At 44.7% G+C, this 12,058-nt stretch overlaps 1 protein-coding gene across 1 annotated transcript in view; it reads left to right on the top strand.

Annotated features, from left to right (window-relative positions):
• The window catches only part of FAM124A (family with sequence similarity 124 member A), a 52,591-nt gene that overhangs the window by 8,033 nt on the left and 32,500 nt on the right, over positions 1 to 12,058 (top strand). Inside the window, 1 exon segment of the mRNA XM_006763572.2 lies at positions 9,646 to 10,385. Within this exon segment, the coding sequence (XP_006763635.2) occupies positions 9,646 to 10,385 (740 nt within the window).

Genomic DNA, 12,058 nt, shown 5'->3' with positions numbered 1-12,058 from the left:
AGCAGAGGAGAAGTCCGTCGCATGATCCTTCCTCAGGAACCTCTGGCACCCAGACTTCGGTCAGGCCCCTTCCAGGCTGCTTCTTTCATGAGAAGCCCAAAGTGGACATCTCCTGAGCTGGAAGCGCTGCCCTTGCAGCATCACACCTGCTTCTTCACCCCATTCTGTCTCCCAAACCAAGGCCTTGCAATAAAGAGACTTCAAGAGTGTTTCTTCCACTGTGATTTTGAAAGTGCATGCATTCAGAAACTTGACTAATGGGTCTATCTGCCCCCACACTCCCCGAAGCAACAAACAGCCCAGACTCTGCAGGCGGAGGGCCACAGGCAATGAGAAAATTGTGGGAAAGGGGAACTTTGGTTATTACCTCTGACATTCATCCACTACATCCTTTAGAACTTAAAATCTCCCGTTTTATGTTTTTCTTCTATTTCTCAGGTGTGAACATCTTTCTTCCTCAGCTAGGCTGTGGGCTCTGGAAGGGACCATGTTTCCTCCTGCTTTGCAGTCCTTGGACTGTCAGCAGGACTAGGCACTTCAGAGCAAGGGGCAGCCCAGGTGCAAAGGGGACAGCCCCACACTGGGAGTTGGGAGATGTTCATTCTCTTTCTAGACCTGCCACTAACTGGTTGACATGGGCAAGTAGTCTGACCTCATCTGTAAAATGAGGGGCTGGACCAGATTCCTCACCCGCCTTTAATTTTCTAGTCATGTTCAGTAAGCTTGTTCTTCAAATAGGCTGCATGGTACATATATTCTAAGGAAACATGGAAGCAAGGACCAGGGACTTGTCAGTGTCATATTCAAATTGGCAAAGCATTTGAATATGTTATTGAATTTTAGCTCCTTCCCCAAAAATGAGCCCAGAGGCTCCAGTGCCTCCATTGCTAGCACTGATTACTCTGCATTCCAGGTATGCTTTATAAGCATATATGGTGTTTTTTTCCTAGGAGGGTTGTAATAGCGAATCATTGTTCATCTGATTTCTCAACATCCTGCCAGAATAAATCCCATTTAAAAATAAATGTTAATTACTGTAATTGTGAGGATTCCTCCTGCTAGCTCCAGTGTAAGACTGAAAAGTCTGGAGCTCCTTGGTGAGCAAATCCTTGGGACAGGTTTTGGCTAACATCCTCCTCTTGTGTCTGTTTTGCTTTGATAAATGCACTTTACTTCTCAAAACAAGATGGATATTCTAATCCTGTTGTTCAAAAGCCCTGCTGCCTCGTGTCCAAATCGACAGAATTTTATTGAAGTCCTGGTTCACTTAGAATGCTTTGCTGCTGATGAAAATGACAAGACACAATGTGGTTTAGAAAGATGCAAAATTACAGAGTAGAAGAAAGCATTCTGTGTAAAATACTACATACTTTAGTCATTTTGAACCCTTTAGCTTTTATGCACAAAGAGTCTTAGGACATTATTAAGCATTGGACATTGGTGTGTGTTGGGCCTGTGTTACCTTCTCATAAATTTTCAAAATCGTTATATTCCTAAATACGTAAATAACTATGGTAGGTATGTTTAGTGTTTCCAGCTGCATTTATATAGTCTCCGACAAATAACCTGTCAACCTCCTGGTCCTCTTCCATAGTTCAGGTCAAGCTATCTCAGGATTTAAAGTGTCTTTGTCACTACTCTCTGGTTCTTGCCTGGCCCTTGCTTCCTTCTGCCTCCTCTTCTCACCAGAGGTTTGTTTCTGAATGAAGCTTGGAAATACATTTAAAGTAAAATGAATGTCTCATTTCCAAGCAGGAGAAAATGCAGAACATCTGAAGTGTCTGCCTTCATTTCTATAGTATTTTTTTCTTCAAGTGTCCTGGATCCAGAATGAGCTCAAGAAACTCCAGATCCCTGACATTGTTTCCACGGTGGTGATGGAAATTGAGAAGGAAGTCCAATAACCACAGTTACAGCAAAGCCATGCTTCCTCCAGTAGCTTGAGAGGGGTCCAAGGAGCAGAAAGATTCCATATTCTTCTCCTCTGTCAAATGCAGATACAGGTTTGGGTCTAACCATTTCAGCCGATATTCCATTCTTCAATTAGAGGAAAGCTCTGTGAATTCAGACTGGGAGAGGAGAACCTTATTTTCTACATGACGAACACCGTTTGGATCCATTATGTTAGAACCTCTGCCTATCACCTTATTGCCCCAAGGTTCCCACTATTCCCAACCCTGCATCTAACTTGGACTTCACATTGGAACTAGCACTGGGACCAGCTTTGCTACTTTCACAGCCCAAAGTTGCAGGCCAACCAACGGCCTTGTCCAAGTTATAAAATTACTAAGAATTAAGAACGTCTGAGGTTTCATTTAAGTATTGGCGGGGGCAACGGGGATTGCTTCACCCCTCCCCCACCCCATTAGTCCAGAGGTTCAAGGAACTGGCTTTAAAAAACTGCAAAGAATGAGATGAAGGCAGGTTATTCATTATATTCCAGATGAAAAGACTTTCAGGGGAAGAATTTGAGAGCCCCTTCAGAGAGCATTTATTTCAGGCATTCTGGGAAGGCGGCTTCATGGGGGAGGTTGGCCTTCTTATGGCATCTCACAAAGCAGTGGTTTTGTGTTTATTGTCATTCTGAGGTCCCTCTCCCTCCTGCTTTCTAACCTAATCATTCTTCACTGTGTCAGCCTGTGCCCTGGGCATGTCTGTGTTGCACATCTGATCCTCCATCTCACCTGGGTTTACTGCCACTGGATCACGTGAGTCTGGCTGACAGACCAAGTATCCACGCCTCTGAACTGTTCAGTGCCACAGAGTGGGGTATCATTATAAATGCAAATAATTTTATTCAACCTTTAAGGAGTCTGTTAGGCCTCATGCATATGAGCTTCGAGGGTCTCAAACCAGGCTCCAGGGCCAAATTCCCCAAACCAAGCATCCTGCAGCTGGAGGTACCCTTGTTCGGACTCTGTTAGCTTCCTCAGGGGATACTAAAGGTGCTGGCGGTACTTATGGCACTAGAATGCTACTTGGGAATGTATTCAGTTGATGGTAAATGGTTATGACTGCTGCCTTGGAAACCTCTTTACGCCCACATAGAGCATGGGTCCATCCAGTAAAGTGTCTCTTGGGCTCAGCTCCCTGCTTCATTTTATTTATTTGTTTATTCTCCATCTCCCCCACTAGATTATACATTTTAGGAAGGCAGAGATTCTTTTATTCATCACTATATTCTACAGTGCCCAGCACATAATATGTCTACAATAAAGATTCCTTGATTAAATAAACCATTGCATCTGAACTGCAAATTATCAGTGATAATAGTATGGGTAAAATGACATTGACATCAATCATTGCCCAAAAATTCTAGAAAGCAGTATCTGAGCTTGTCCTATGCTGAGGCTCGGTGAAGCATTCCCTTTGGAATGAGAGACTTGGACCTTCGATTAGCTATGCCTAATGCTTGGAAGGAAGTGTGTTTGGACATACCAGTTTGCCAACTCTTGGAGGAGGGCCAGTATGGCAGGCACCGGACAGCTAGAGACAGTGTTGTAGGCAAGGATGGTATGAAGCCCCAGGAGGCAAGAGTGACAGCGAGGGGTCCTGGTGCAGGCAGCATTGAGATGCTCAGTGCAGATCCAGCATCAGGATGGCAACAGGCAGAAGGACCTCAGTCTCCTCTACCACACTCAAGCTTAGGACATCCATGCAGGCCAGGGATTGCCAGGAACTGCCCAGGCACAATGGTCAGTCCAGTCACAGCAGAATCTCCCGCCCATGTTGCCTGAAGGAGTTAGGTCAGAATTTCAGAGCCCAGCCAAGCAGCCTGAGGTTCAGGTCAGGATGGATATAAAGAGGGCAGACCTAAGAGGCGGGAAAGTACACTGGTGAGAAGAAAGACCCCAAATGGCCTTTGGCAAGTCAGTTAACATTTCACCTGCATCATGTTCTGTTTTTGTGTGTGTGTTTTTTAAAATATATTTTTATTGATTTCAGAGAGGAAGGGAGCGAGAGAGAGAAAGAGAAACATCAATGTTGACAGAGAATCATTGATCGGCTGCCTTCTGCACGCCCCACACTGGGGATGAAGCCCACAACTCTAGCACATGCCCTTGACTGGAATTAAACCCAGGACCCTTCAGTCTGCAGGCCATTGCTCTATCCACTGAGCCAGGGCTCATGGTGTTGTTTTAAAGATTAAGTGAGTTAATACATGTATTAGAACAGTGTCTGGCAAATAATAAGAGCTTAATACATGGTTATTATTGTCTTAAATTATTTTCTGCTAGACTTAAGAAACCAAAAAAAAGGATATGTAGGAAAAGTGAAATATTAGGGGGGGAAAATAACAAATATTCAGATTAATATTATACTTTCTACCTCATAGAAGGCCTGAACTCATGCAGTACTTAACGTTGTTTTTGTTTTACATTATGAAAGGAAAATCTAATTATGTATAATCATATGTGAAAGATTTTCTTGTCCTCTGGGGAAGTGCAATCTAATTTGAAAGCTTTTAAATATTGTGTGGCCAGCCCCTGTCCTCTAACCAGCCCTGAAGAGTTCTGTCTGTCGCCCAGTCATTTTTGGTCTGTCTGGCCCTAACTGAACATGTGCTCCCTGAGGGCTTTGAGAAGACATGTAATAGATATGATAAAGGCAGAGCACATCCCACAGTCATGGCGTCTCTGCTTCTCCAAGGAGGCAGAGAGGCTTTGCATGACAATTAATTATTCACATTTTCTCTCCTTCTCCTCAAATACTTAGTTTCCTATTGAGCTCCACGGAGGCCAATTTTCTCTGGGGCGTGTGTAACCTAGCACCCGTGACAGTTTGGCGCTGCATCCTGTGGCTCATGGAGCCTGTTTATTTTAGGCTCACATGCACTGGGCCCATGCTGGCGATGGCTAGGGCATACTAATGCCACTACTCATTCTCCTTCCTCTTCAGGGCAGGGTTTTAGCCACTGACATGTCCCTGGTTCTTACCATGCAAAGGCAGGAGCTCTGGAGTCGGGACAGTTGGCTGCACCTGGAACTGCCGAGGCTAGAGCTTGAGCTGGTGGTTGGCCCGGTGCCTTTCAGCCCCACCTCCTTCTCTGAGGCTGGGCATCTTGCCCTTTAGCAAAGCTGTGAACATTCACTCATCCATGCAGGCTCAGTGTGGCCTTTGTTACCATTCTCTGGGAAACCTTTGTGCAGCTGATAGAGGCGGTGCGACACTCAGCTCCCTGACAACTCTGGGAGACTCAGAGGGTCCCTTACTTACCCCAGGTCTCTTCAGACCGAGGCCGCTCACACTGGTCTGCAGACTTGCTCTGTGGCACTCTTCTGCTTTCCTTTCACTGTTACACCCCCCTGCAGTGCTAGCCTGTTTCAGTTTCCCTCAAGGACAATGTTCAGATCTAAACACTTGGGCATGTGCCATTGGGGAGGTGGTTTCTAGATAATCTTTCTCAGAAACCCAGGGCCAGAAGAAAGAGATGTAAATGTCTGTCCAAGGCATGAAGTTATCGGCTGGCAGCCGAGAAGCCAACCGGTTAGAAGGAAGTAGGAGAGCAGTAGAGAGAGGTGAAGTAGTAGCAGTGTGGCCAGAGATGGCGGGAGAGTGACAGGGGCTCGTTCTGCCATGAAATGAGTACCGCAGAGAGCGTGAGCACACCTCTCTGCAGAGCTGTGGAGTGACTGTGCCCAAAAAGTCAGGCGCTGGGCGACCAGGAAAGGTTACTGTACATCTTTGAGCCTCAACTTCCTGTTCTCTAAAATGGGGAGAATAATTGATTCACCACCCCCCTTTAGTGTTATTGTGAAGATTAAATGAGTTCATACATGTAGAACACTAAAAACGTGCCAGCCCACTCACAGTGAATGTCATACAAGTGTTGGCTAACCGTGTCACCGCAGGTATGTGGCCACATGCACACCCTGAGTGTGGGGCAGGATCTTAACAGGACTGCCTGACTGCTCTGACAGCTTCTTTTCCTAAACATTATTTCTGCAACATGTCTGCTTTTCTTCCCTCACAGAAATCATCTGTAATTTTCTCAAAAGAATTTCATCCTCAAATTGTTCTAGGCCTTTTCCATCTATATTGTTTCTGCCCCTTTCCATCTATATTGAGCATTCAGTAATGTTTGGCATAGTCAGTGTCTTCACTGTTTGGAGATCAAGGCACCATGGAAAAATGAAATGTGCATTTTAGATGATTACTGGAGTTACTGCCTGATGGAAAATTTCAGTGGTTTGCATTTCACTACTTTTGTTTCTAGGGCAGTTCTGCTGATAGTGATGCTAATAATGTTCAATGAAACAGAAAGTAGCCAGGTGAGCAGAAAGAGCAAGCAACGAAAAGAACCATAATAATTCATGAATTTGGATTGTTTTTAAAGCCATCATGATGAATTTTTCCTTATACAAATGAATATGGGGCACACACTTATGAGATAACTGCATAAAAATAGGAATATATCCTAAAGGTAACTGGCCCATCTTTAAATTCAGCAAAACACAGATCCAGTTACCAACAAGACATTTCTCCTAGAAGTCATGCAGACATCTCAAGCCAACATGGGCAAACTGGAACTTCTTATCTTTCCCCACAAACCTAAATATTTCTTAGCTCAGTTAAACATCAACATCAGACCACTTGCTCAAGCTGAAAGTATCAAGGTATATACACTTCTGCTTTTCCTGCTTCCCACCCCCATGCACATGTGCCTCCTAAATAGCTTCTGAATCCATGCCCTTCCGTACATCCAGTGACTCTGCCTGCATTTATAATATTGCTGTGTAACAATCACTCCCAAACAGTGGCTTAAAATAGCAGTCATTTATTATTTTCCATGTGTTTTGGGTCAGCTCATATAGACCAAGCTTAGCTGGGTGGCTCATACTGTGTGTCTTTGGGTGTCTTTGGATGTCTGAGGTTGGCTGATGTAGGTGGACTCAGCTGGGGTGCCTTTGCTCCTCGAATCTCTTATCCTCCTTTCTGGCACCAGTGGGCTGGCTTGAGTATGTTTTTCTCATGGAAATGTCAGAAGCACAAGAAGGCAAGCCAAAACATGTCACTCTTGACTCATTCTGTTGGCCACCCTAGGTGTATGGTCTAATCCAAAATCAAAGAGTGGACAATCACACTTCACCTCTTAGTGGGAGGAACTACAAAGTCACATGGCAGAGAGCAAAGAGGGCAGGATAAAGAACTAGGGCCAGTAATGCACTGCCAAGTCCTTGTTATCTCTTGTCTAGATTCTTCACTTGTCTTCTTTTTTCTTACTTTGCCTGTAATTTACCTCATCCTGACCTAATCCCAACATCCCTTTACTAAAGCTTTTCCATTGCCACTTATCACTACCAAATTGAGCTGAAGCCCTATACAACTTGGCTCCAATCTATTTTATTCCTGTTTCATCTGTTGCTATGTTTCAGAATTACCACCCTTTTCAAAGCATGCTTGTTTTTTGTAGAGTTCTGTGCCTTCATAGTCTTTCCTCTTCCCACAGCTATCTCCCCACATTGGAGGTTATCATAAGTGAGATGTTTACCTTTTAAGATCCACTTGCATGGTGCCTCAGAAGCCCTCTGGAGAAACAGTTGCCCCTTCCTTTGACACATGATAGTAAATTGGAATTGCATTGTGCTCATATTTAACTCACGCATGTGTGAGGATACATGCTCAGCCAGAGGGGGGAGGGCAGGAAGTTCAGGTAATTCCATCTACCATTCTACTCCATGATCATGGGAGTACTTAGACTTGACTCTGCTGTTAACCTTAGTTATCTTTGGTTCCAGAAGCCTCTTGAGTTCTCAGAATCTTTTTGTAGAGTGAAAGGCACAGCCTATGAAAGAAGGGGGAGTGGGGATGGGATGACTAGTGTTTAATGATACAAGACTATTCTTTTAAAACACAGCCATGAAGCAAGCTGTTACCTCACCTAGTTTTTAATCAAAGGAACATCTCTCTGGCTTTATTGTTGCAAGTCAGTACTGTATTGGAAAGCCAAGAGCTTTCAGTGGTAATATTGTCTATGCATAATTTTTATTTCATGGTGACTTTAGAATACAACTCCTGCCTAAGATACTACTCGATAGGCAGCTATCAAATTGATTTTAATATTTTACATCTGTGCTTCCCATCTAAATCATGTTTTTTAGAGGACTACTGCCTGTGCCTGTGCAGACGATGCACTGCACAATTCTAAGGGTGCGCTGTTCACACCAGAGTCTATGTAAGTGGACTTCCATAGTACTCAGTGGCACCAGCTTCCGTATCTCCCCAGTGCTAGTACATATAAATTGCTCAAGAAATGTGAATGAATGAGTAAATGAGAAAGAAGGTAACAACAAATTGAACTAACTATTCCCAAGTGAGATATCTAATAGTCAAAGTTGGGATTAAAATTCAGACAGCTTTTGATCCAACAAAATTAAAACCATGTTATTACAGGTGCATATGATCTGTAAGCTAACTTGGAATGTCTTGTTTACCTACAACAACAAAAAATTACCTTTCATCTTGTGAACTAATCAAGATTGTGGTTCCTTAAATGCTATTGACACTTCTTAAATGCTATTGACTGCATAAATGCCCTATGCATAACACCCTAGGGGACATTGTGAGACATGTGTGTGAAAACTGGTCTGGTTCTACATGACTCTGACCGCCCAAGTCACAATAGACCTAAAGATTTCTTTTAAAAAAAGATTTCTTGATTGTCCTTGGATGAGTCATAAAGCTTATATAAATGCAAATAGAGCCCATATTTTAAAAGAACAAGACTTTTATCGGGTAATTTCATAAAATATGCTGAATATTTGTGAGTTATAATTATGCCAGTGTGGCCAACAAACTGTTCACCCTGCAGGAAAGTGTTGCCACGTTAAACAGTCAACGTCTCATTTAGAATTTGAAATTTCCCAATGTTTGAGGGTAACTGACCCAGTTAGGATGTATGGGCTTCTGGGTGGACATGGCCTGAGGAGAGGCCCAAAAGAAAGCATTATACAGGCAGTAATGGTCCTACCTCGAGTCCCCCACCCCTAACCACAGCCCCAGTAAGCTCCGACAGAAGGACTCTGTGCTTGTCCCTGGATTGCTCTTCCCTGGGTTTGCAGCAGCAAAGGGATCATGACCAGGCCACCCCCACCATCAGGACGCTGTTGGCAGGAAGCCTCAGTTAGAGTAAGTGGCACCTAGCATAGGGCATGAAGAAAGGAATCCATAAATGTTTGTTAAATGAGCAAACAAAATAAACCAATGAAATAAGCAAACGAAGGGAGTACAGCGGTATAAGGAACATCTGTTGGGTCAGGCGCTGCTATCACTTCAGGAAATACTAAGTGGTACACACTTAAGGCTGTTGGGCCTGTTGTCCCTTCCAGGTCAATGGGGACTTGACTTTCTACTGCCCAATAGAAAGTGCATGCAACCTGAGGAAGGACAGCCCCTAAGTTCTCCTAACACTGCCCAGCTGGGGAGCCATTCACTACAAGAAGTTCTTCAGCTTTTGGCAGCTAGGGTATTGCAACAGTGGCTTTTGCACATGAATCTGGGATCAGAAAATCATAACAATTGTGGAGTCGGTTCAGTTACAATTTAGCCTCTCGTCCTGCCAAAGCTTTGCATGTCATCATCGCAGGACACCAGGAAACAGTCACAATTTGGGGATTTCTTTTGTTTTTCTTTTTGTGCTCCCAGGTGAGCTCTCCGTGGAGGAGCCGCAGGATCCTTTCCTGGTTAGCATCCACATAATCGCAGACCCAGGGGAATCCCAGCCCCTGCAGGAGGCCATCGACCGGGTCTTGGCTTGGATCCACCCGGACCTGCAGCTGTTCCGGGTCTCCGAACGGAGGGCTTCCCGGCGGCGGAGGAAGGCCTCGAAGGCGAAGGCGGCGCAGCCCGCCCTGGCGGTGGTTCTCTTCCTGCAGGAGGGGTACGGCGACGAGCCCATCCTGCAGCTGCACCGCGCGCTGCAGCGGCCGCCCTGGCGCCACCACCACACAGAGCGCGTGCCCGGCAGGCTCCTGCCCTACCTGCCCTGCAGCCAGGACTTCTTCATGCTGGCGCCCGGGACTCCGCTGTGGGCCATCCGGCCCGTGCACTACGGCAGGGAGATCGTGCGCTTCACCATCTACTGCCGCCATGACAACTACGCCGATATCCTCAAGTTCTACGAGCTGATCCTCCGGCGGAGCCCCAGCCAAAGGAAGACGGACTTCTGCATCTTCCCCATTTTCTCCAGCCTGGATGTGGACATCCAGTTCTCCCTCAAGAGGCTGCCCAGTGACCAGAACCCCGTCCCCACCGACAACTCGGTGCTGGAGTTCCGAGTCAAGGACATCGGCGAGCTCGTGCCCCTCTTGCCCAACCCCTGCAGCCCCATCAGTGAGGGGCGTTGGCAGACGGAGGACCACGACGGGAACAAGGTCCTTCTGCAGGTACCGCGGGGGAAGTCTGTCTGTCTGTCTCCCTGTCTGTGAGGGCGGCACAGAGAAAAAGTGGGTCGGCTGTGCCAGAAACCCTCCCTGTTACAGAGCCACGAGTTAAGAAACAGGAGGGATCAGTGACCCTCTGTCTGGCCTCAGACTGTGTCAAGGAGCTCATACAATACCTAAGCAAGAGGAGGGCTCTTTCTGTTGGTTCTTTTCGTTTTACTGTATGGCCATGTGCCCAGGCAAGCAGTGCCAATTCCTGCCCTGCCGCTTCACCCACCTGCGTTTGAGCACCCACTAAGTGCTGGGCTCCTGGGGATTTCAGATAAGCTTGTATCCCAGGGACCTTGTTAGTAAAGATTCCTGGATCTACTCCTCACATTTAGGGAGTTTTACCAGTGTATTCTTCAGTCCCACAAAGGAACTTAAGGAAAACCCATCTATTGTGAAATATGTTACATTCAATAGGAATGATACCTGTTTTCTTCTTCACTGTGATGCCACCTCTCCTACCCTTCCACTGCTGGGCAGTAGGTTGTTAAAATTCAGTGATCACTTGAAAAATGACTTTCTCATAAACATTTCAATGAGTAACTGATGCCTTTGGACCTTGTGGTTTCATTACGCTTGGGAAAGAATGAGTGAAGACCTTTTAAGGAAATGGATGCAGCAGACTATTCTGTTCCTTCCATGGCCTCTGTCTTTGCTCGGTTACTGGACCCCTTTCTCCTCTCAACCTTCCAATGGGTGTCCAAAACTCTTTCAAGATCATTAATTGCACCCTAGAATTTAAAATTCAACATATAGATTTAAGAATGTCCTACACCTGGCCCTGCCAGAGCAATGCTTTCCAAACCTAGGCTTTCTTGAATTAACATGTACATCAGTTCGAGGAACATAGGACTTCATTTTTCTGAAAATCCTCTTCTGTCTGTTTTCACTTTTGGTTACCTGAAAGGGGAAAGTTGATATCAAATTAGGGGCCACTGTCTTGAAAGGTGCTGTTTGTACTTACTTGAATCACAGGAAACGTTTCTGTTTTTGTTGGTTTTGGTATTAAACATCAGAACTGTAATCCACATATCACAGAATGAAGTGAGAGCTTGGCATGTGTCAGACAACTGACTCAACAGCCAGGACACCATTGCTCAAGTCGGAAAGGTCACCTTGAGGTAGTTACTATTTATAGAGAATAGAGAAGTTTCAGAATTTCTTTGAACTGTACAGAGAAGTAAATAATATTGCTCTTTTATTCAGTGAACTAAAAGCTGGCTAATATTTTCTCTATAATCCCTCTTGAAATGTGAGAAAAATTTTTCTTCTGGTTTGAAGACTGCCAATTCTTTATGCAAAATATAATGCAGTTGAATAAGTAAAAGTTAAAGAAAGTTAAAGAAAAGTTTTGCTTATACAAAAAAAAAAAAAAAACCAACAAAATGAATGTGATTGTTTCTGAAAGACCTCTTCCTTTTTATAATCATTAGGGTATGTTTTTCCCTTGATCCTTATAATAACGTAAGTGAAAGAACAAAGTGTGGAAGCGTGGCCCAGACTCTGCTCAAAGGAACCATTGAAAAAATATTTCAAAGAGGATCCACACATTTAAATGATAATAAAATCTCTACAGGTACAGGCTTTTGAAGTTACAGTATCAGAGTGTGAAAAGAGTAAGAAAAAAG

This window comes from Myotis davidii, unplaced genomic scaffold (assembly GCF_000327345.1).
Source record: "Myotis davidii unplaced genomic scaffold, ASM32734v1 scaffold39, whole genome shotgun sequence".
Lineage (NCBI taxonomy): Eukaryota > Metazoa > Chordata > Mammalia > Chiroptera > Vespertilionidae > Myotis > Myotis davidii.
This window is presented reverse-complemented; position numbering and strand designations above follow the sequence as displayed.